General features: G+C 43.0%; 3 protein-coding genes across 4 annotated transcripts in view; 2 read left to right on the forward strand and 1 right to left on the reverse strand.

Annotated features, from left to right (window-relative positions):
- The first annotated feature begins 1,146 nt into the window (after nt 1-1,146).
- Nucleotides 1,147-7,465, forward strand: LOC307080901 (cytochrome P450 2D15-like). Of its 2 annotated transcripts, XM_079743865.1 has the most exons (11): nt 1,147-1,371; nt 1,527-1,703; nt 2,505-2,667; nt 3,155-3,307; nt 3,815-3,975; nt 4,184-4,360; nt 5,147-5,279; nt 5,424-5,509; nt 5,636-5,737; nt 5,867-6,008; nt 6,503-7,465. In XM_079743865.1, exons 2-11 carry the CDS (start codon nt 1,551-1,553, stop codon nt 6,694-6,696), a joined length of 1,464 nt encoding a protein of 487 aa, XP_079599991.1. In that variant the 5' UTR covers nt 1,147-1,371; nt 1,527-1,550; the 3' UTR covers nt 6,697-7,465. The 2 variants fall into 2 exon arrangements, with proteins under 2 accessions (XP_079599991.1, XP_079599990.1); XM_079743864.1 differs by having other exon boundaries at nt 1,148-1,703.
- A 3,590-nt stretch (nt 7,466-11,055) lies between these two features.
- Nucleotides 11,056-13,171, forward strand: LOC307080454 (lathosterol oxidase-like; the record flags this gene model as incomplete). Its single annotated transcript, XM_079743151.1, has 5 exons — nt 11,056-11,265; nt 11,528-11,660; nt 11,857-11,957; nt 12,394-12,522; nt 12,902-13,171. The coding sequence occupies 5 exons, from the start codon at nt 11,056-11,058 to the stop codon at nt 13,169-13,171; spliced, it is 843 nt and encodes a 280-aa protein (XP_079599277.1).
- A 1,276-nt stretch (nt 13,172-14,447) lies between these two features.
- The window catches only part of tead1a (TEA domain family member 1a), a 23,054-nt gene continuing 12,213 nt past the window's right edge, over nt 14,448-25,288 (reverse strand). The window contains exons 3-12 of the mRNA XM_079743468.1: nt 25,254-25,288; nt 24,800-24,862; nt 24,046-24,177; nt 23,808-23,857; nt 22,957-23,018; nt 21,410-21,537; nt 20,558-20,734; nt 18,723-18,863; nt 18,364-18,516; nt 14,448-18,210 (exon numbers count right to left, since the gene is read on the reverse strand). The exon at nt 25,254-25,288 is cut by the window's right edge and continues 30 nt beyond it. Coding sequence (XP_079599594.1) covers nt 18,097-18,210; nt 18,364-18,516; nt 18,723-18,863; nt 20,558-20,734; nt 21,410-21,537; nt 22,957-23,018; nt 23,808-23,857; nt 24,046-24,177; nt 24,800-24,862; nt 25,254-25,288 — 1,055 coding nt within the window. The 3' untranslated portion in view covers nt 14,448-18,096. The remainder of the gene's footprint in view (nt 18,211-18,363; nt 18,517-18,722; nt 18,864-20,557; nt 20,735-21,409; nt 21,538-22,956; nt 23,019-23,807; nt 23,858-24,045; nt 24,178-24,799; nt 24,863-25,253) is intronic.

The following is a 25,288-nucleotide window of genomic DNA, read 5'->3' on the forward strand; positions in this document are numbered from 1 at the left end:
GCTACTTAACTAAAGTGAAGCTGCAGCGTCTCTGTCCACGTGATGCAGACATGGCAAGGGCAGATTTTACTGCATTTCTCAACACAGCACTCTCACATGTTGAGAAATGTTGAGAAACTTTTCAGAAGACAACTGGTTGTTCTCACTGCAACCTCTCTCTCTGCACCATGGCACCATAACCTTTAGTGACATTGAGAGGGTGACCACCAAGCTCAACCTCATCCATAAAGTCAACATGGATGAACTTTATGATGAATGCTCCACAGCAAAACCCATTCTGAAGAGGCTCAAAGAAGATGCTGAAGATGAATGGAAGTCCAAAGGTGTGGCTGTCAGGTGGGTGGCTCTCTTTCAAGTAGCTGACCTGCCTAACATGCTGTCTATCACTAGCCACATCCTGAGCATCCCAGCATCCACTGGATATGTGGAAAGGATCTTCTTCAGAATGGCCAACAAATGGAGTGACTGCAGGAACAGGTGTCCCACAGAGCTCATGAGAAGTGAGCTTCTGATCACTCTCAACGTTGAGCAGTCCTGTTCAGAGTTTTACAACAGCGCTTTGAAAGACAAAGAGTTACTCAGTGCTGCAAGGAGTAACAAGAAGTACACCTCGAAAAATAAGTAACAGTTTTGAGGGAAGGAGTAATGTTGAGGGAAGGAGTAATGTTTTGCACTTTCTTTTTTTACACAAGTGTTTTTGTTGTTTTTTTGTACTGTTTTTTTTCGTACAAATGTTCAAAGAGAGTCCCTATAGTTATGCACTTAAAAAGTGACATGAAGTTCTCAGTTTATTTAGTTTATATATTAAAAGTTCATTGTTGCACACGCCAAACAAAGAGATTTCATTCATTCATTCATTCATTCATGCACTTTATAAGAGAATGTTAATTGGTAATAAAGCATTTCAAGCTTTAAGTATGACTAATTGCTTTCTTGATCACCCCTTTACTAAAAACACCAGCACAAAATAAAACATACCACTGCTGCGGGTGCCCCGCCCCACAGGAGGCGGGCCCGTGGTGGGCGTCCCTTATTTTCATTTCTGAAAGGTGGCAATCCTACTCACGCATATGTTGTAATTAATGAAGTCCTCCAACAGGGAGGACGTGAGATAAGAAATTCAGGGTGTACAACCAACAATAACACAGTACTACAATTAAATAAGGGCTCTGTGTGTTTTTGGAAACTAAGTATAATAAATATAAGCCAACATGATTGACAGAGGGGGAGAGTGTGGGGGCGGGGAGGAGAGACGACCACTGACAACCTTGGACTGCCACTCGCGGTCGTTGAATATGGAAATAGGAATGGGTGTCGTGCGCCTTGAACCTCGTCCGAGACTAGGTTACCGGTCTTTAGCAAGTTTCACAGGTTTGTCATGTCTGCCAAGGTCTCAGTCGAATGCTTTTAAAGTCAAAGACGTCACTCTCTTGTCACATGATCGAGTTTAAAGTGTGTTTCCTTGAAGGATAGACGTAGATCGTGCATATGTTTGGGAGTTGAAGCGTCGTTGTATACATCCACAGCCTGAAGGATCGTTCTCTTGCACCATGTTTGGATCTATGGTTCTCCTCTTCCTATGCCTGCTGTTCTTCTTTCGCACCAGACGGCCTAAGCACTTCCCCCCTGGGCCCCAGCCTCTGCCGATATTCGGGAACCTGCTCCAGCTGTGCCTGGAGAATCCTATGAGAGATCTGGAGAGGGTGAGAGCCAAGTTTACCTTACTCTGATTTTTAGTGTTTAAATACATTAAAATACCCTCCGATTATTAAGAAGTATACATTTATTTAGTGGAGCAAAACTGTGGACAATTTACTGACAATAATAAATTGTATTTGTTATTTCTGCATGCTTCTCATTGTATAGCCTATGTGCTTTCAAGTTTTGAACTGAGTTCAGAGTAAGATTGTGTCGGCGGTGGAGGCGGCAGGGGTTGGGGTTTGGTTGGGGTGGGGACGGGGGTCTGATCTGTGGGGAACCCACTTGATTCCTGCCTGTTCCACTGTCATAAAAAAATAGCGGCGCCACTTGGTGGGCCTTATCCTTTGTAATTTCTCTGCGTGCGAAATACAATGCGTGGTGTGTGTGTGTGTGTGTGTGTGTGTGTGTGTGTGTGTGTGTGTGTGTGTGTGTGTGTGTGTGTGTGTGTGTGTGTGTGTGTGTGTGTGTTAGCGTGTGACCAGGTTGAAATGCGTGTGTCTCACGCCCGATGCCTGAGACTTGAAAGCTTTACGATATGTCCAAGAACGTGACTAGAGATTACTGATTGCTAGTTGGGTGTAAAACATTTCCAAAACAGAGCCACACGTTTAGGCTTAAATTGTGTTTCAACATATTTTCTGACTCTAAGTAAACAAAACGTATATAAAAGACTAAGACTGAAAGACTCTCGAAAAACTGGCCTAACTAGTTGTAAATGTTGTTGTAGTTGCGTAGGATGTAGGGGCATTAATGTTGGACGTGCAACTTGTGTAACTTGTTTAACTCGTCTGCTTCTTTTGTAGCTGAGACTTCGCTATGGCAACGTGTTCAGTCTGTATTTTGGAAGCCGGCCTGCAGTCATTCTCAACGGCACAAAGACCATCAGGGAGGCCCTGGTTACCAAGGGGACCGACTTTGCTGGGCGCCCAGATGAGCTGCTTCTCAGCCACATCACGCAGGGCAAAGGTGACATGGCGTGACAAAGAAACATGTTTATGTCAAATATTTTTAAACAAGCCATACAAATATATAGCCACAGTCCTCATGACACTTGTCTGCTGAAGACATAGCATTTAATATTCTCTCTAAAGGGAGTAAGATACTTAACGATGCTGTAGGTATGATTTAAGAACTATTATTTGAGTGTTGTTTGTGATAAATGGCATAGCCATCCATCAGCAAGTAGTAAGTGAAACAACACTCTGAGAATATCAGTTTTGAGTGAACAGTGCTTGCCTCTATATATATTCAATTTGTAATCAAAATTTGTTGGACCAAGGATTCCTTAAAGATTGATATCTTTAGCTAAGCAAATAACTTCTAATCTGTGTCTGTCTCTCCTTATCCTAGAACCTCTGATCATTGAAAACCCTCAACATATGAAAATCCCCATTTCCACACAAACAATATGTGGGGCTGTGCATTGAAGTTGGATTGTCGTTGTGGTCCTCAGGTGTTATCATGGCCAACCATGGCCCCAGCTGGAGGGACCACAGGCGCTTTGCTCTGATGACCCTGAGGAACTTTGGCCTGGGCAAGCAGTCGATGGAGGACCGGATTCTGGGTGAAGTGGAACATGTCGCTGCTGAGCTGGAGAAGAGCAACGGTAAAGCTAGGGCGTATTTCTTAGCAGGGAACCTAGGACATGTTCACCATAGAGTTTTCATTTCGGGTTTAGATTCAGGGATATCAGAGGGGACAGGAATCAGCAGGAAGCTAACAATGATATATTAACCATTTTAACTGCCAATGCATCATGTATTGTGATTCTGCGGTTTTCACGGTTATGCAAGTATTGCAATAGGATATTCTGAGTGTTTTTATTTAAATGTAATCTTAGTTTTTGCTGTTACAATATTGGTTTTACATTGTTGACTGAACAGAACAGAACATAAGTGGATGCAAAATGACTATCGGCTCCTAATAGCGGCCTCTGTAGGATAGTACCATTGAGTTGCTTTTACAAAGATTAAATTGGCGTTTCTGCCATTGATTTTTGCGTCCACCGTATTGCAGAAGCAAATACACCTGATACTTGAAATAATCAATTTGTATTTGTTTTCCCTGTCCATATGATCAAGATGTCTTATTCATGTCTTATTCGTCCACCAAGGAAAGCCAATGAACCCCCAGCTGCTGTTCCACCATGCGTCCTGTGACATCATCTGCTCCATCATGTATGGGAAGCGCTATGAGTACGACAACCACTTCTTCAGGGCCATGATCAAGATGATGGCCGACTGCTCCAAGATCGCCAATGGGGCCTGGGGGATGGTAGGTTTTACATTGTAGAAAACAAATTCAACACTTTTGTTGCTGTACAAACACAACTCAACCCAAATCCCTAAATTCGATTTGATATGTTTTATGTATCCACAAGGGGTTCCACTGGGTTGATCATGTAGGCACAAAACATGATGGTGTGACATCGCTGTGGATCAAACAAAGTAATCATGACTCTATCTCTTATTCACATCTATAGATTTATGACAACATTCCTCTGCTGAGAGGCCTCCCTCTGCCCTTCAAGAAAGTGATGGACGATCATAGCTGTGTCAAACGTCACGTCAAAAGCATCGTAGAGGAACACAGAGCGACTCGCGTTCCCAAACAGCCCAGAGATGTCATAGACAGTTACCTCGACCAGATTGATAAGATGGTAAGGCGTTCGGGCAGCTGTTCACAAAAAACAAATCTCTCCCTCATCCAACGTTTTAACATTGCCAAATATGCCCGTCTTATGCCCGTCTTTTTCCCGGCACGGTCCACACGTTTACACTGACCAAGGTAATATACCGGCTTGATTTCAAACCCCATTTACCTTCTCGGACCCTACACATATTGGGGGTTTCATTTTGATGTAAATGCGATTAGACGGCTTTGTGGTTCCAGGGGCGGGACTTGAGTAGAGGTGTTGCTGCGTTGTCTCTACAACAGAGGCAACGCAGCGATATCAACATGAGTAGTTCTAACTGGGGAGACGGTGAAATCTGCGAGATGCTGACCATCATGGGAGAGAAGGTGATGCAGTTGCATTTAACGAAGACACTGCAATATGGTGTTATCTACGAGAAAGAGGCAGAGGAACTTTCCTTACGAAGCTTTTGTAGGGGAGAAAAACATGTGGTCAGTAAAATATAGAATATGTAGGCTTTTTTACGCGAGTTGCTTGAAAAAAAAATACATTCAAAAAACATTTGGAGTATGCTAATTATTATAGCCCCTCCTACTCCAATGAACCAAGAAAGCCGTCTCCATGACGAAGGCGGATTATACCTCCTCGGTTTTACCCAAGCAAAACAGGAAAAATGCAGGGTGTGCCAAGTCGCGTCCGTATCTGCTTGGCACTGTAAAAATGCTGGCTCACTCTCTCTCACCTACAACTCTGAAATGGTTTCCTCTCCTCACTTCTTGTCTTCACCACACCTCCTATCTCCTACCCTAGCCGAAGGGCAGTGTGTTTGACGAGGAGCAGTTGCTGGCAACCCTGTTGGATCTCCTGTTCGCCGGAACCGACACCACCTCCAACACCATCTGCTTTGCCGTGTTTTACCTGACGACCCACCCTGAAATACAGGGTAGGGTGTGATGGCCACCTTGTTTCAATGATTATGCAGCTATCCAAGTCTGAACTGGTTCTGTACTGGATCAAGAACATATGTACATCATTGATTGGTCAGGAAAATAGATGATTATTTTCTGTCACTATTCCTCTTTCTCAGAGCGTTGCCGACGGGAGATAGACCAAGTCTTGGAAGAAAAGGAAAGGGTCAGTTTCGAAGACAAAGACAGGATGCCCTTTATGCAGGTAATGTGAAACAGGATGGATCAGACTCATACAGTTTAACCGCATGGACCCGGCATGGTATGTCCTCAACTATGCACAACATAGTGGCCAGGGTATAACACCATTCTCCTTATTTTACTCTCTCAGGCAGTGATTCAAGAGTCGCAGCGCTTTTGCAGCACTCTGCCTCTCAGCGTCTACCATTCCACCACTAGGGACACCGAGCTGCAGGGCTATCAGATACCGAAGGTAGGACACATTACTGCAGCGCGCACACACACACACACACACACACACACACACACACACACACACACACACACACACACACACACACACACACACACATACACATTTTCATTTGGTGATTGCTCACAGGGAACGCTGGTGATCCAGAACCTATCGTCGGTCCTGTATGAAGAGGGACAGTGGAAATTCCCCCACGAGTTCAACCCTGACAACTTCTTCAATGATCAGGGAGAGCTGCAGAAACTGGAGGCGTTCATGCCCTTCTCCGTTGGTAAGAACCTATGTTTATTCCTATAGCCACTCTTTGCTAAGTCTGAGGTAAGACAGTCGATTTCAGGAACCTTGCTGACAACAGAATGGTCTGAAAGAGATATTTAATTAAAACCGTATTGTACAGTCGGCGATAACCATAAATAGGTATCACATCAATCTTGGAACAATTTCTGATGTTTTTATATCTTATATCACAGCTTGTGCTGTGAGAAGGTGTCTGAAACAACCACAGAGAGAGGTGCAGAATTAAATATAAAGTTACTTTGGAATCATATATTATGTTTTAGGCTAGCCTCAGAAACAGCATGAACATTACTCATTACAGAAACAGCATGAACTGATAGAATAGAGGGTGGAACACAGGTGAACACCTGTCAATCTTTTGAAGACAAAGCTTTTAACTACAACTGGATCTACCACCCATGATGTAGCCTGATGCCAGATGAACGGTAATGTCCCTGATACATCAATGACAGAAGTGTTTCTCTCCAGGCCCCCGCATGTGTCTGGGGGAGGGGCTGGCTCGGATGGAGCTCTTCCTCGTCCTGGTGACGCTGCTGAGGCGCTTCTGGTTCGTCTGGCCGGAAGGTGCGGGAGTGCCGGACTACACGCCAGTCTTCGGGGTCACCCAGGCCCCTAAAGCCTTCAGCGTGGTGGTCCTACCAAGAGAGAGTCAGAGGCACTGACGGAGGAATGAGAGGAATGGACGCTGAGGTTCAGGAAACAGAATACGAGAGAATCGTGATGTGATGGAAAATCGCACATATCCTCCTAACTGATGAGTTGAGTAGCAGGTGGGCTTTGAATGGAATGTTCTTAAAAGCTTTCTTAGAAAATGAAATTGTCAGACAGACAGAAAATATGAAGCAATTTGAAAGCATGTTACTCCACAGTATATTGCACATACAGTATGGTGGTATTATTGATTGTATGTTAACCCTAGGCTACATTTTTGCACATATGTAGATATTTGGCAGTTCTCATGATTGAAAACTGCTGAGGTTTACACTAGCGGTCAGCATACAAAACATGAGCAACCCTTACATTGTGTGTGTGTGTGTGTGTGTGTGTGTGTGTGTGTGTGTGTGTGTGTCTGTGTGTGTGTGTGTGTGTGTGTGTGTGTGTGTGTCACTTACCGTGACGTCCTACAAGTAGGGACATCGTGGTTCACACCTAGAGGGAGGGCTGGAAAACATCTGTGCATATTGCTTACTTTTGTCTACAGCAGGTGAAGGCACTCATTCCCCAGGTCTTCAGTTTTCCGGCAGCAGGTGCAACAGTTCCTGCTCTTCGTTTGCTTTGCAGTTGTAATGTCTTCAGACTCTTCCAGTGTTTCTTCTTCCGGTCCGCAGTTCGGTTTTATCCATGTGTGTGTGATATTTTTGTATATTTTTGGAAACAAATTGTTGTTTGTGGCTTTTTTTTTTCATGCCTATAAAAAATACTCTGTCTTGATAAAAATATGAAATGTTTCCATTATTTATTTATTCATAATCTATGCAATATTTCAACAGTGTTTATCCATCTGGATTATTTTTAAGAATGGATAGTATTAATCTGATATCCGGTTCCTTTTCCAATATATTGAATACTATTTAATGTTAATTAATCGTATTTATATCATTACTTTCCTCACCTGGAATGCCTTTTAGAATGAATCCCCATTCTGTTCAAGCTGAATTTAGTTGAATAAGATTTAATTTACAAGCCTTTTCTAATATTTAAACAATTCTTCAACAACACTGAAAACTGGACGAAGGAAGATGGACGATGTGAACTGATGGTCCTGTTATAGGCCATCACTTCTTCAGATAGTTCTAGCCGATCCAGCTTCCCAACTGAAACAAAATAATTGGGGAGCTTTCCCTTGAAAGTTTTTCCTGGATTTCCTGAATGGACGGTTGCACATGGTGGAGAGACACAAAAACGGATAGAGTGGTAAGCAGGAGGGCCGCGGGCCTTTTTATCTTTTAAATCTTTCATGACCTGTGGTCGTCCCACTTGGACCCCTCCGGAAGGTTCCTTGATTTATACACAATTCAATTTAAATGTTTGATTTAAAATGTAGGCACATTGTTTACGTCAAAATGAACCACCTGAAGGTCAACCCACGCATGACTGCATGTGATGTATACAATGGGATTTAAAACGTTATAAAACTTGGACTTAAAACTCGTAAATCATGGTCGTTCAATCGGGACACCAGCTGAATTCTCTCTCTCTCTCTCTCACACATAAAACAAACCTAATAGCTTGGTTCACTAAATCTGTGGATTATTTTGGGGTCTGTACCACAGGAGAGGCGAGCTCCTTGTGTGTGCCGGCCACAAACTGGTTTCATCAAAGCAATACAACAGCTTAAGAGACAAGAGGAGACTCAATGGCCTAGCTGTGTTTCATGTTAATTTTATCTCATGGTTACGTTAGTCAAGCAATGTCTCATTGTTTTACTACTAAAAATGTATTATTGTTATGAATAATAACCCCCATTCTAGTTGATCGAACACTGACATCCTCTGACACAATTCAACAGCATGAGATTGATGTGAAAAACATAAAGGTGGCACTGTGTGTTGGATTCCTATGGTGTGTGTGTGTGTGTGTGTGTGTGTGTGTGTGTGTGTGTGTGTGTGTGTGTGTGTGTGTGTGTGTGTGTGTGTGTGTGTGCGTGTGTGCAATTCTGAGAAATGAATTCCCCCATGTCCCGGGATCATATTCCACCCAAAAATGTCCGGGACTCTTTCTGCTTTGCACCCCTTGCCATACTCCATTGACAAAGTCAACACTGATCAGAGATCATAATGCAACTTCACTCAAGATAACTTCATCTAGGAAGGACAAACTAAATCCAATTTACTTTTGGAGGGCCAGGATCCGACCAGGTGGCAGAAGGGTAAGAACATGGCAACGGTGTGAAATGTCAGGTCCGTGACCCGGTTTCAGCGGGTCACTTTACTGTAAAGCTCATGCCTCTCTCAACTTTTTAGATGCTTGACAACCGGTTCTTCACACATTCAAATGTGCAAGAGTTTCATGCAACAGTCCCATCTTGATTTTATGCAACATTTTATATATATAAATATATATATTTATATATATATAAATGGGCATATATGTACATTTATTTACATATTTATATATCTATTATGCTTCATTGCTTCGTACCATGTATTATATATAAATTGAGATAAAAATGCCATCCACTTAAGGAAGATAACAATATGCTTCCAGTTTGTAAGTGTTCATTTGATAAATATCCCAAAATATAAATATCAATAAAAAAACGATTTATTATTGAATTTTGTGTTGTACAGTGCACTATTAACATTTATATATATATATCTTTATATTTTGCATTTAGAAGGTCAAAGCCTTGTCATTATCTACGAGAAGCCCATTCTTCCTGGTAGATTAAAGGGGACATATTATGAAAACAACACTTTTCCTGGGATTTGGTGTGTTGTTTTGGGTCTCTGGTGCTCCCACATGCATACAAACTTTTAAAAAAGAAAAAGCACCCCGCCTACAGTTACCAAACGAGCGAGTCAGTTTCTCCGCCCCCTCCTACGTAGGAAGGGGGTACATTTGAATACTACCTCCCACTTCCCTACTCCCCTCCAATCAGAGCATAGCTAAGATTTTGTGGACTAGCGGACGAGCGCTGGGCGGAGATGTTCGCGCATTTCAGAAGCAGGGATATGCCGTAGAGCTCCCCGCTCCGGCGGCAGCCCGGCAGTTTAACTCCGGGAGTACAATCCCTTTCTCCTCCATATCGCGGTTCATGGACTTCAGAGAGTTAAGGCCAAAGGTCCTTTCCCCCAATTCTTCTCAATCATGGCCGAGATATCCCCCACTACGAGTCGTTACTTGTTGTGGAAGTACCAGAGACGTCAGACGCAGTCTTTATGATTCATAATATCATCCGAGGCGCACATAGCTTTTGGCCGTGATATAATATATAATATTATATAAATACCTATATATTATTATTATTATTATTATATTATACTATTTTATATTATATAGAGCTCCAGGAGTCTGCAAACGGCAACAATCCCTTCTCCTCCATGCTGTGGTTCAGTCTGACAGCTCATTGGTCAATGGGCAGCAGCTCATTTGCACTAAAGCTACAGACACCAGAAACAGCGCATTCTGAAGGGACTGAAAACAGGGGAATAGTGGTAGGCGAGATTTTTTTTCCTAAAAGCTATTTCCAGCAAACAGCTTCAAACACATGTTTTCTGGAACTCAAATACTATGTTTACTGGTTGGAACTATAATATGTCTCCTTTAACCTGTTGGTTAAATTGCTCTGCTGTGAACTATAAACCTCAAAGACATTATACTACTTCGTGGCAATGAGGGTTAATTAACTTTTTCAATGGGACTTAAATACATGGATGGAATACAGAACAAATGACATTAATACATGGAACACATGAACAGAGCTATGTTCACTGGTGACACTTTGACAACACCAAGGGGAAGCAGTAGTGACTGTGGGTGGGGTGGGACCGGGACATCCTCAGCATACTTCACAGGAGGGCGATGATACCGTCTGAACTCTGCAGCTCCTTCATAGTTGGCATCTCTGTGTCTTCCCTCAACTCGTCTCCTCGTTCAGAGGCTGAGTGTGAGGTGGCTTCCTCACTGTTGATCCAAAAATGTATACTGGGATTACCCCACACTTAGATATGTTCTACCCTTTTCCTAGTGTATGCATGAAATAAATTACTTTATCACTAAATTTGTAAATTCTCTTTAGTCCTTTTTTTAACGATGGGTTAAACCCGTATCATTGGTTTAAGCTTTGAAAGAAAAACGCCCACGTGAACTCCAATCTGGAGTTGACACATCCTTCAAGTGGACAAATAGTATGTTGCAATGTATGTCCCCGTCGTTCATGTTTAAAAGCACTTCTTTCTTTATCCATTACAAATTAAAACTCTACACTGTTTTTACGATTTAACACGATTCTTTGGGATTTCAAGTTAGCGGTGGTCATGTAACCCGGTCCTCCCCCTCTGGCTGCTACAGACTGATCTATGGACTACGTGCTGGCCGTTGCAGACCGCGACCTTCTCACTCCCTATGTGTACCCTGCGTCGTGGCCCGAGGCCGGGGCCCTGCGACAGGTCCTCAGCCTGCTGCTGCTCACCAACCTGGGGGCCGAGCTGCTCTACCTCGGGTTTGCTTCCCTGAGCTTTTACTATGTCTTCGATCATCGTCTCATGAAGCACCCGTTCTTTCTTGAGGTAAGTGGTTTGAACAGATGATATTTATGTCACCCCAAAAATGATGTGTAATATTTTTAGATATATGTGTATCAGAAAATAATCCCTTAATTTCTCAACCGCATAACATGCTGCTTTCAGGTATGCTTTTGTTTAAGATTGAAACCTGGCATTGTTCTGTACCAGTCTTCACTGTGTAAATCCCTTTATATCAATATGAGGTCAGTACAACATTGCAAACATTCTGCCTAAAACTTTTACGTTGCCTCGTATGAATTCACAGAACCAGGTGCAGAGAGAAATCAAGCTAGGGGTGACCTCCATCTTCTGGATGAGCTTCCCCACAGTCGCCTTCTTCTTCGCTGAAATCAGAGGATACAGCAAACTCTATGACAACATCAGTGATTCCTCCTCTGGTAGAAGCTACCTCATGGGCTACCCAAATTACATCTCACTGAAATATTGCAAATGCTGGTTGTTCTGCTCTGGTTTAACAGACATGGCACTTAAAGCTGACAAATTGATATCAAATCTGCACTGAAGAAGTTGTTCGGAATATCAAACCTTGATGACTGGTCTATAACGTCCACCTTTGGGGGATTTCTGTCGCAGGCTGGCCATTGGTGATCCTGAGCATTGCTGGTTTCCTGTTCTTCACAGACATGGTGATCTATTGGCTGCATCGGATCCTGCATCATAAAAGTGTTTATAAGGTGAGCTGTAGATTAATCTTAAATTAAACATTCCCAAGTAGGTGGTGGATTGTGTTCTACTTTACATGGATATAGGATGCCCTTAATATTTAAAGGTATTGTGTTGTGGAAAATGAAGTAGGGACAATCCATTATGTCTTTATTGACAGGTGAATTGGAAATGAGAAATGAACCCAACATAAACGGATTCATAAAAAGCCATTTCTGCGTCCGAATTATTCTCCTCTCACATTTTATGACCTCTGAATTCGATGTGATAAGTTACTCAGGGTGGATGACAAACAAATTCCTAAATCAACACACATTAATAATAACAAAAATGTACACACAAGCCAGACTCTTAACAACTTGATTCCATTATTAAACATTATACAATGTGCTGTATGCTTGTTTAACACACCCAGACCTAATTTGAGTCATCTCTTCGCCGGGTTAGTATTTGCACAAGCAGCATCACATTTTCAAGGTCCCTACGCCGTTCGCCAGTCACGCTTTCCATCCGGTGGACGGCTTCCTTCAGAGTCTACCATACCACATCTACCCGTTCCTCTTCCCACTCCACAAGGTGACCCCCGCACGCTAACTCGCTTCACTAAATACTGACACATACAGCCACCTTTTAAGTCTGGGATTAATTAACTTTACCACTATCTCTATCTTTGTGATTAAATATGACTGCAAAGAGAGTAACGATGACTTTACAATTCGCTTGTTAGTTAGTAATAACCATATATCTAGATAGATGGATAGCCGGTTGGACGGAATGTTAGATGGATGGGTGGATAGTTGGATGGATAGATAGATAGAACGATAGAGATAGATAGATAGTTATGCTGGCTGCATATAGGCCTACCTCTACTGTACAATAACAATAAATAGGTTTCTATTCCATTATGTTTATTCAACCATCTGTCATATCCTCTCTTCTATCGGCTTACCACCAGCTGGTGTACCTCGTCCTGTTTGTGTTCGTCAACGTCTGGACTATCTCCATCCACGACGGAGACTTCCGTATCCCCTGGCCTCTGATCGAGGTGATCAACGGGGCGGCCCATCACGTGGACCACCACCTGTATTTCTATTTCAACTACGGTCAATACTTCACTCTTTGGGACCGTCTGGGAGGCTCGTACCGACACTCTTCCGCCCTCCTGGGGAAGGGGCCACTGGACCACGTACGAAAGCTCTCCGCCGCGGGGAAGTTAAGGAGATGAGTGTCACTGTGATGATTGGGTTCAGCTTCTTCATAGAGTTAGTTTGACTTGTTAGGTTGCAACAACTCACTGCAGCCAGCCGTCAATGAAAAGTGTTGACAATGTTTCCTAGACTGAACTGGATTCTTTGCACTGAAGTCAAAATAAGCTTCCGAAAGTGCAAGTGCAAGTGAGAATTATTAATAGGATTTAGCATTAAACAATGACTATTACATCCTCATCCCAGCGTAATTGACAAATATATATATATATATATATATATATATACCTTATAATATAAAATAATAACTAAAATATAAAGAGTATCTGAATGTATTATGTGGAGAGTTTATCATTAAAATATAGGCCCATCTATTGTCAATGACTTTTGTTGAGCTATTGATTTTAATGTTATTTTTATGAATTTGCTAACTTTGAGATGCATTTCAGGAATGCTGCTGTTTCACTGGAAATCTCAATTTACTCTAAATATTTTACATTTGATGCACTTTTTATAGTAGCCAACGACTAAACATTTTGATAGGAAATAGTTTTTCCTGCCCTGAATGTATTATATATAATAATATATGAGTTAAAAAAAAAGGCTTGTCAATTTCATATCTTGCATACAATAACACTGTGAAAGGTTTGAACGGGGCCCCAACCACCATCTAATTTAGTATTTGACTCTGTGCGAATTTGGCTCCAGGTCAAATGTATCTGCAAAGGAACCTTTTTATCAGATATGGGTCTTAGAATCTTAGCAAAAGCTTTGCGTTTAATGGATTTGTCCCATATTTGGGGCCCACATCAAATACATCATGATGTTAAAGACTTGAAACCAAATAGCTACAGCAAGTATCTGAGTGAGATAACGGTGCGAAGGCTTCCGGTTTAGTCCACTAGGTGGCGGCAGCTCACGTTAAAATTACAATCTTTTTAAACTTTTCTTCTCCGTAGCAGATGAGGCATTTTACGTATTTTTCCCCATACAATTCATAAATAGTCATACCGATAAATACTTATTATTGTATAAGTTCATCCATGGGAAAAATGATTTTGACGATTGTGTTGAAATGTATAGTTGTAGAGATTGGGTCCAGATTTTGATGATTCATGAAATTAAATGGTTCTGCGTTAAGGCCTATTAACCCTAACATTTTCTTATTATTTTTGAAATAATTAAATTGTGATTCCTTGGTAGTTTAGGGGGTGATGGAGGGCTATAGATATTAAATCAATGTATTTATAGTTGTTGTATGGTTAAGTATTGCATAAATAATATAAGAGCCAAGTGTACAGATGACTGTTTATTTAAATTGAATAGCATATGCGTACAAAGTTTCTACAAAGCTATAAAATATCTAACATCATACTTTTAGCCATGAAGAAGAAAAATCAAAAACATATAAACCAACCAAAGATCAGACCCTGTGCAATACCAATAGAGACCAATCCTAAATGCATCTCTGTTTCTTCTCAAAATTGGATAAACATTATAATATCAAAGATATACACAACATCTGTACCAAACATTGTCACCTCTGTACAAAGTCATTTAAGAAAAAACATATCCTGCAAAGGTACTTTCAAGGCCATATTGGAGTTAAGAGATAGAATTTGTATAATGGGCAATAGGTGGTTTTGAAAAGTTGCAACCAACTAGCACTTGAGACGAAACGGGACGAGACGTTATTGACAACAAGAGACGATAATGATTAATTTCCTTGTGAAAAGCACACAACACATTACAGCTTTATCAACTTGAACCAAACCAGGCAAACGGGTTTGCCTTACATTTTTGCACATTAGCCATCATGTTGTGTGGACATACACATGTTGGACCTCACAAGTGGCTCTGCTGATCAGACAGAATGTAACCAACTTATATAGTTCTTAATATCCCGACGCAGTGCTTCTCATTGTGTTGTTTTAGTGTTCGCTATTCAGTGATCATCTAATGTGGAGTGGTAATGTAATGGCAGACAGACGGACTCTATTGAAGCAGTGAGCTACCTTAAACAGGTCGATAAAGCGACACAGTCCAGCCAAGCAGTACTTGTCTGGTTAGAGACCCTGTCTAGTTCTCCATTCACAGTATATAACATAATGTATTCCAACCAATTCATGGTACTTCAACACAGTATTAATATGAATCAGAATACACACACGTCGGGTACATGACGCAGAGCTACAGTGTTCTCTGTGCTTCCATGCTCCTGGATGACATCAATATATGCTCAGTGTTAATTCTGACACCTGCCTGCCATTACACATTCAGCCTGCCACAATGAGGAATACTTCACATTGTAAATAGGACTGATTTCCTCTTCGAGGGAATGCCAGTGCAGATTTTCTCAATATGGATCTGTAGGCACATAAAGCAATGATGCTTTATGCGCCTACAAGACTGCCTGTCTTGTTAATGTTTAAAGGTTTTAAACTGTGTTTGTTCGGGCAACATTAAACTGTGAATTGGGAAAATTTGATGTCACTCTTATAACATCTTAAATCCAGGCAAAGTCATATTATTGTGGCTTGGTGGTTCTAATTAATAAAAGGTGCCATGCACTCAGCGCGTTCTCCTCAATTACTAGGGATTAGCCACGATGGATGACTCCAAGAGGTCTTGTTATTGCATTGAGATATTCCAAGTAGGTTACATATTTCATTATACGGTTGGCAAGAGCATCCAATTAGCATATATATATATATATATATATATATATATATATATATATATATATATATATACACACACAGGAATATTGTATTAAGGCGGGAGTTACATATTTAACCCTATGGCAACCACATGGTATGAATATACCAATAACCATAACTATGGGGGCACGGTGGACGTGGAAGCAGTAACATCATTAAGGAAAACATTTCCATGTGAACAAAACTTGCTGAGAACGTTTCTGAATATTATGTTAACATCTAAAGCAGGGGGGCCCAAATTCTTCCCAGTGGAGGGCCAAAATGTAATCGTGGGGAGGCTCGTGGGCCAAAATTTAAATTTTTCAGTATATTTAGTCAAATATGTGGGAGGCGGCTGAACAGGATAGGAGCTCAACAGCGCCACCCTACCATCAATGTATCACAATGTTATTCTAGGGTCAGGAATGGAAGTGCACTAATAAATAATATTCACTGAGAGCGAGCGCAGATTCGGAGCGCTGATGGCGGAAAACAATAATATATACAGTGGGTAAGGCGCGGGCCAAATTAAATCGGTCGCGGGCCAAGTTTGGCCCGCGGGCCCCAAATTGGGCAGCCCTGATCTAAAGGGTTGATTTGTAGTTGAGGCGTTTTCAAAAGCATACAGCAACACCTGAATAGCGTTTCCTAACAGAAGGCACTTGATGGTATGTACAACCTCCGTTTGTGTTTTGTCTCTTAATAAAGGCAGAGTGTTTTCATATATCCAATGTCTTGATTATAATAAACTGCACCATTAAAACATCGTGTGTCCATACATTGATAGGATCTAAACATGTGGGAGCTGTTGGCATGGCGACCTGGCGTACAATAGGATGGAATGTAGAGGGTGACGTTGCCATGATACAATCAATGTGACGCAAGCCTTCGTCTGTCTGCCAGTGTGTTGGGAATTGTTAACATATTGGTTTCTTTCTTTGGTGCCATGTTATGGGAAACCTTGAGGGGAAATCTTGTTTTAAATAAATACATCTGGCCTGTATAATTATTGCAGGTGTAGGAGATGCATTCAATTTTGCCAATCAGTTTATAACAACGAGCATGTATCCTTTTGCCATGTATCACAGTGTTTCTCCATGGGAGTGACCATAGGATGTAACATTTAATCAGGGTTGATATTTTTTATATTTAGTTAACTAGCTTTCGGTCTAGTAACAAAAGAGAACAGGACGTAGCTATTAAGAGTAGGAATAATTCAGGCTTATAGATTTGTAACAAAATTAGATGTCGTCCCTGGGTTTTATACACACATTTATATATATATATATTTGTATATATATTCTTGTCAACGTTTGCTTGTTAGAATGTTTTTGTAAGCAAAAGCTACAAAAAAGGTTGTGTATTTATTTCTTTGGGATAATCCATTTTGTGCAAGAATGTGCCTCACAACTTTAAAGTATACACCACCGCTATCCATACACAAACAATAATGTCGTCACCACAGCTCTGTTAATAAAGTTATTCTCTACCACAGCTCTTCATTAATGATACATAGGGTCTGATCTTCAATCTTGTTTCAGTGTCCGCACAGTTAACAAGCACTCACACGCACACACACACACACACATACACACACACACACACACACACACACACACACACACACACACACACAACACCATACACTTTGAGTGAGGAGGGCCTCAGGCATGTTTGACTTTTAACTCTTCAGGGTTTCTTGTTCGGCTTTACCTACGCAGAAGTGCCGTCCCCTTAGCAGACATGCTGCAGTGGATGGAGTAACGACTGTGACGGAGATAAGGCCGGCCCACTGGGATCAATACTAGCCACGTATGGCTAGTTGCTTGTGTCTTCGCAAAACCTGAAACGTCACATTCCCTGAAGCGCAAAAAAATAAAAGCCAACAAAGTAACTTCAGCACAAAGCACACCTGGATTAGGGCTGGGTTACCACCACCTCTTTCGCAAACAACGATCCCCAGACCTTCTTAAAAAGTGGCATAGCGTCCGGCAGCCTCACCCGGCTGTGTCTTGGGTACTCGGTAAACTACAGGCTTAGAGTTCTTTTGTCAATGCGGTCAAAGGTGGACTGCTGGGTCGTTTGGGTTTTGGAACGGCAGGGAAACTGCAGCCGGCTTGTGTCTGAGAAGTCACCGACGCCATGTAAGTGGTTTGAAACGAAGCACACGTTTCCTCACACACATCTCCGGGGTTGGCCACTAGGCGCCGGGTGTCCCGGTGGAGATGTTCACTGAGGACCGCGGGTTATTCCTTGATGAGACGGTAGATGTGGTGCTGGGCCCCGTGCTCGTTGTTGGAGACCTCAAAGACGCACGCCATGCACAGCAGAGTCTCCTGCGTGTCCCTGTTGCTGACCACCTGCAGGGCGACACGGACGGACACACACGCGGTGAGACTGGATGGACGGGCACTACACACACTCACACACGACTCACTCAGCTCATAATGTAGACGATATATGCTGTGTATGTTAAATACACACAAACACACAAACATAGATGTTATTCTCACCAGTAGAATAGTGAAGTTCTCCAGCACACTGTTCATCATGTATTTTTCGGGCAGATGTTTGAGTTTGTGTATAAAGTTAATCATGTATTCACACATCGGGGATCGGTTGATCCTGTAGACGAAGCGGCCGTTTTCGAATCTTGCGTACTCAGTCTGGGGATAGGGAGAAATCAAAATGACCCACCAAACAAATCCGTTCAGAGGGTGAATAAATCTTCTTCATACAAACACGGCATGATAGTTCAAATCCCTGCATCAAAAGATACAGGGAAAACATTTATTTCTGGTTGGTTCTGCAGGGTTCTGGTAGCTGTGGTCTGACTCATCATAACTCATAACATAATAAAGACCCTTCTCACCTCCACCTTCTCCACGACCTGCTTCCCGAAGGAGCACACCTTGGTGGAGCAGGTGATGGTCATGTTCTCGGAGCTCTCGTACTGGCTGGTGACACCGTAGAACGCTGTGGGGTCCTCCTGCACGTTGTAGCTCAGGTCCGCCTGCAAGGACCAAGAAAAAACATTACACATTTAATACAGATTCACTAGAGAACTACGCATAATAGAGTTGTGTTTGCTTCTGTAAAAAAGATCTTGTGCACCGTAGGCGCTTTGCAGACGGTATTGTGGTTATGGAACAAAACACATTTGCCTTAACCATTTCCAATTAATTTACTAAGCTCAATCATTTATTCTCCTTTTTTTTTTCCGCTCAAAAATAATGATTTAGTAACATGTATGAAAACGTGTTCATAAGGGCACATCTGGTCTATTAACCAGATTAATTCAATGTATTCAATTAAACCTAGTCGGGCTGCACACACTCAAATACACAGCAATTTGCTTGATTTAAAATTCGGAAGCCTTTGTACAATGTTTTTGTGCGGAAAAAAACTGCTGTGTTGAATTTCTGGACAGTTTTTGCCCCCACAAAGTGAGCTTCCCAGTTCCACTGGCCGGATTAGGGCGGTGGATCAGGCGGGAGCATTCTTGCATTGTGTTGTGTCATTGGAGGCTGGAAAACATTCAATGGCAGCAGTACAAGTACTCGGTGCACCCTGATTACAGGCTGGGGAAAAGTGGAGACGCATTTGTGCATTGTGTAATGAGTTCTCAGAGGAGAACAGACAGGCCTAAGGACACACGCACGCGCACACCCACCCACAATGACAGCATGCAGGAACCTGTGAATTTAGAGAAAAAAAACGGCCCATTTATTATTGAACAACCCACTGAAAGATGAACCCAGGTCTATGCTTAAGCCTTATTGGTCTGCTCTAGGGCTCAAGGCAGTGCTACCTCCTGGTGGAGTCTGCACCAGAGATTTTGGGGAAAGAAGGTATCAACGGTTGGCTTATTCTAGGAGACGGAGAGCAGGGAGCATAGAAATCATGAAAAGGCAACGAGTGACGTGAGGATGTCCTGGCGTAGCTGACATGGTCGAAGTCTACGCAGACAAACAAAGCCAAGCACAGCCAAGGAGATAAGGAGAGAGAGAGGCAGAGGAGGAGGAGGAGGAGGAGGAGGCAGAGGAGGAGGAGGAGGAGGAGGAGGAGGAGGAGGAGGAGGAGTGGGAACAACAGAAAGAGACTTTCCACCCTCTCCCTCACTCTCACCTGAGTCAGGAGGAGAGCAGGTGTTCAAACAAAGCCTGTGCTGCTGCTGTCATCAACCCACCACCCTCTAACACACACACACACACACATACTCCTACACACACACACACACACACATACAAACTCACGAGGGAGGGGCCGATTACGCCAACCCCCGCCATTACCTATGTGCCTTCAAACAACACACTCCCCCTAGCACCCCCTCGCCCCACTCGACACACCCTGCAGTGGAGCAGGGGAACCAATGTGTGTGTGTGTGTGTGTGTGTGTGTGTGTGTGTGTGTGTGTGTGTGTGTGTGTGCGTATGTGTGTTTGTGTGTGCGTGTTTCTTGTGTGTGTGTGTGTGTGTGTGTGTGTGTGTGTGTGTATGTGTGTGTGTGTGTGTGTGTGTGCGTATGTGTGTTTGTGTGCGCGTGTTTCTTGTGTGTGTGTGTGTGCATGTGTGTGTGCGTGTGTGTGTATGTGTGTGCGTGTGTGTGTGTGTGTGTGTGTGTGTGTGCGTATGTGTGTTTGTGTGTGCGTGTTTCTTGTGTGTGTGTGTGTGTGTGTGTGTGTGTGTGGGTGTGTGTGCGTGCTCACCCAGAACTTGATGAGGTAGAAGGCTTCCTGCGGCCCCTTGGCGAAGAGCTCCTTCAGACCCCCCTTCTTCTCGGGGAACTTGTCGTAGATCTGCCTGATGTCCACGTACTCCAGCATGGGGTCGCTGTACCGGGGGCTGGTCTGGCCGATGTGCACAAACAGGTGCTTGTTGTACGGCTGCGGAAAATCAGGGATGCACATTGTGTTACGAATTGTGTATGTGTGTGTGTTTAATAAGGGAACAAAACCCCTCTGTTAATCTCCCACCACATTGCGGGATACCCAAATGTATAATGCTTATAAAATTGTATAAGTAAGTACGATTTGTTGCATGCATGCAATACATGATGATAATCGTAATCAACAGGGCTCGAATAGTAGTGGAAGGTTTGTGATTCTGCATCAAAATCAGCCTTCATTTTTTGGTTTGAGGTTGAGTGTGTGTGTGTGTGTGTGTGTGTGTGTGTGTTTGAGGTAACGTGCATGCACGCGTGTGTATTTGTGTGTAGTTTTGTGTGTGTGTGTATTTGAGGTTACATTTATGCATGCGTGTGTCTGTGAATGCGTGCGTGCGTGCATCTGTGTATGCGTGCGTGCGTGTGTGTGTCTGTGTATGCGTGTGTCTGTGCGTGCGTGCGTGCATGTGTGCATGGTGTGTGTGTCTGTGCGTGCGTGCGTGCGTCTGTGTATGCGTGCGTGCGTGCGTGTGTCTGTGCGTGCGTGCGTGCGTGTGTGTGTCTGTGCGTGCGTGTGTCTGTGTATGCGTGTGTCTGTGCGTGCGTGCGTGTGTGTGTCTGTGCGTGCGTGTGTCTGTGTATGCGTGTGTCTGTGCGTGCGTGCGTCATTCCTCACCGCCTCCTGCTCCCTCTGCGTCTCCAGGAAGGAGGAGATCTCCACCAGCCTCAGCTTGGTGGTGCCGACAGAGCGGCCCTGCCAGGCGGGCTCCCGGTGTGTCTGGGCGGCCCCTGTGGGCTCGTAGCCTGCGTGGCACCAGAGAAGGAGCTCGCTTCACCAACAGCCGAATCACGCACAAACACGTTACGCAACTCGTCTTGGCCCGTCGAAGGACGGCCGCATAACATCCTCCAGCTGAACCTTACACAAGCTGTGAGGTGAAATCAGAAATCTCATTGCCTCAAACTCGCCCGGAATGCACGCCATGCATGATTCCGATAGATATATTATGTTTTCGCAGTTGCAAACGAACGAAGTGCAATGGTAAAAGTAACGAGTTGGTGATGAATCTCTGTCACAGATGTTGTCCCATAATCCTTACCAGACAACTGTCATTTTCAAAAACAGAAAGTACCTTCTGTTTCTACTATCCAAGAAAGGTTGCTTCTTTACAAGGGGGTTACAGTAATCAGATTAATCATAATACTATCTCTAGTAATAACTCTAACACATCCAGTTATCTGGTGAAGAACAACACGCTGTTTTCCTCCACTGTATAGTTTGAATAACCTGTTTCTCTTCGGCTGCCGACTTCCCCATGGGGACAATAGAGTGTCTTCTAATGCAATCTAATGGAGCCTAATGTAATGTTATTTAATTACATCTCCTGTCGTTGCAGCTTTACAGTAAGAACTGCCATTGTCTCCTTGTGGACATGCAGAATGCTGAGCTGTATTTAAGCCTCACTTTTTCCCCTTTCTTTTTCATTTCAAGTGATGTTATTCCCTTCTCAGTCAGCTAGGCCAAAAACAATTCCAAGAAAGATTTTTAAATCCAATTCTAATCAATGCAACTTCCTCTACAGAGAAGTAAAGGCAAATCAACATGTCCACACTGACCAGCGTAACGATTCAAACAATGATATCGACGTTTCTGCTCCCATTCATATAAATGGTGCCAGCCTGTTGGGCTAGCACAGCTGGATAGCGTCTTGTCACTTCAGCCTGATCCAATAAGCAAATCCCCTCTAACATTTATCTTGCTTTAAATCGCACAGTATACTTAAAAATAAGCCATAAGAAAAATGCTTTGAAAACCATTTGCCGTTTAAAATAACTATGTGATTCTCCATAGCCATCATTTAAATAAACATTCGGATATATGAAGGAACATTAAAGTTCCCGCTGAACCCAAATAGGGTATATGCACCGCCGTAACGGATATACAGAATGTCATCCGCATTGAATGTCACCCATCAAAAACACTTCTTCAACTGCGTGACCTCCCAACGAGGAAAAAAATAATCAAGAAGAAGAAGTTGCGGTGCCCGCGAGTCCCCTGGGGGCCCCAGGACCCCTGGGCGGCCGAGGCTCCCCGGAGTGCCCGTATTCAGGTGTTGCAATGCGCCCCCACTGTGAGCTGGAGTGGAAATGAGAGGGAGCCGGGACTGGCTATTCGGCGAGGTAAATAAAAGGTCATTGTGCTGCGGTGTGTGCCTCTCTTACCTGAGATGGTGGTCGTTCCTGCTGTCTGCACAGGGTAGGCTTGCTGAGAGTACGGCTTAATGCTGACAGAGATAAAGAGGAGGCCAGGTAGGAGGAGGCATAGAGCGGGGGAGAAGGAGAGAGAGAGAGAGAAAGAGAAATAGAGAAACAAAGAAAGAGAGAGAGATAGAGAGAAGGAAAGGAAGAGAGAGAAATAGAGAATGAAAAAAGAAAGAAGGAAAGAGAGAAAGAAAGGGAGGGAGAGAGAGAGAGAGAGAGAGAAAGAAAGGAAGAGAGAGAGAGAGAAAGAAAGGAAGAGAGAGAGAAAGAAAGGAAGAGAGAGAAAGAAAGAAAGACAAAGAGAAAGAAAGAGAAAGAATGAAAGAAAGAAAGAAAGAAAGAAAGAAAGAAAGAAAGAAAGAAAGAAAGAAAGAAAGAAAGAAAAAAAGAGAGCGAGTGAAGGATAGAGAGACAAAAATAGAGGAGAGAAAAATATATGATGTACATTGTTACTGGGCCACATGATGACCTAAATGGATGCAACAGCACTATTTGAAAGCCCGCTTTCTGACAGCAATGACAGTGGGAGATCCAGGAGGTCCAAACCTTCCCACAGTATATCATACTAAAGATAATATAACGAGCCCCATTTACTGGCACCACGTGGCCACTGTCATTGGAATCATACAGGTGTCATCGGTAAGGTTTTCATTTTACCTTTATCGACATTTCTACATTCATTTGACCGCAAAATATTTGAATCATTTCACTATGGACTTCGGGCCCTTCCCAATCGCATCAAAAGTAATGTTAAGTTAACGTTCTATTTTGGTGAATATAGAGTAGGAAGGAGTAAACATTGTGGGACCTACTCTTCAGTGGCAGAGCTGGACTGGCCTCCAGGAATCATGCCCTGCCAAAGCTGTAAAAAAAAGAACACCGGGACACGAGTTCATCATTAGATTATATATCTTATAATAACAATATATCTTGTGTACACATTGAAATAGCCTAAAATCGCTTGTTTATTTCGACTCATCTTAATGGAAATTTATTTTTGAAACATCCAGTGAGGTGGATGTACGTGCGGCGTGTGTGCGCGTCTCTCACCTGTGCGTTGCTAGGGAAGCTGGCCCTGACGATGCCGGGCAGCAGTTTGCTGTGTATGGCTGTAGCCGAGACGATCTGGGCCGAGGACATGGCGGAGATGCTCTGCAGAGCCTTCTCTTTAGCACTGTGGTCCTGGGACGACACATTAACCGTATTAATACATTCATACACACCACACGCTGCCACCAGGACACAGCTATTCCTTGAGTCGAGTGAAAATGTAATTATATAAAACACAAACATTAAACATTGAGAGCTATAGGTTCAGAAATGTATGTGTATTTTGTTGTTTTGCCGAATCCTAGGGTGGGCAGTTTGGAGAAACGAGCCAGAGTAAGCTTGATTTTAAAAGTACCCAACCGAAAAAAATGCCGCCGCTCCCTGTAGGCCTCGCTCCAAAGCCCCTCCCCCTAAACATGTGACCAGCCCACTAGCTTTAGAACCAGGTCGGCCTCATGGGAGACTCCAGTCGTGCGCAATGAGTACTGGGGCAGAGTGCTACCAGGTAGCTGTAGGTAAGCACACAGGTAGCCATCCAACAATTTAATTTTGGTCAAATTACATGATTTTGGATGGGTTTATAACTGCTTTTTTCCCCAAAGTATTTTATTTATTGACTGCTGTCGGGAAGTAAAGAGATTTTAAAATAATAATAATAAATGGTCTACTCTAGCTTTAAACATTAATAAGTGAGTGACAGGTGATAAAGCAATTATTTCCTTTGGTAGCCCTAATCAGGTAAGGGTCCTCATACCTTTAGCTTGGAGTGAAACTCCCTGGATTTCCTGCGAGCGAGGACCTGGATGTGGCTGGACACCTGGGGAAGACGACAGAAAGGAGAGGAGTAATTAGGAGAAGCAAAGAGCAAGCAGGAAGGAGCAAACACTAGGTTGCTATGGCAATTTCAAAGGCCGTCTGCCTTGCTAAAGGGGCATAAGCAGTATAAGGGCTTTAGTGGTTTATTTGTTTTCCTGTCCCATGTTGATCCAAACCCCCTAGGTGAATTGTTCTACTGCCAACAGGTTTTGTCTGATCATAATTTAAAGCTCCCCAATTAGTGTTAAGAATCAGATTTTTGAAGAATCACGTTCTATCTAATCACTAATTAGATATTATTATATTATTGTATACATAGCATGCTATACATTATAATCTATCATTTTGAGGCTACATAGTACATAAGAAAATTAAAGCATCCATTGAGTTACCTGCTTTCGGGTCCGCGTCTTGCCTGTTCTGAGTT

Source organism: Pollachius pollachius, assembly GCF_949987615.1.
Source record: "Pollachius pollachius genome assembly, chromosome: 9".
Taxonomy (NCBI): domain Eukaryota; kingdom Metazoa; phylum Chordata; class Actinopteri; order Gadiformes; family Gadidae; genus Pollachius; species Pollachius pollachius.

Excerpts from the sequence above, each read along its gene's own strand:
- LOC307080901 (XM_079743865.1), top strand. The coding sequence starts at position 1,551 with ATGTTTGGATCTATGGTTCTCCTCTTCCTATGCCTGCTGTTCTTCTTT. Across the intron at positions 1,704-2,504 it reads CTATGAGAGATCTGGAGAGG|CTGAGACTTCGCTATGGCAA; the intron begins GTGAGAGCCAAG and ends CTTCTTTTGTAG. Across the intron at positions 3,976-4,183 it reads CCAATGGGGCCTGGGGGATG|ATTTATGACAACATTCCTCT; the intron begins GTAGGTTTTACA and ends TCACATCTATAG.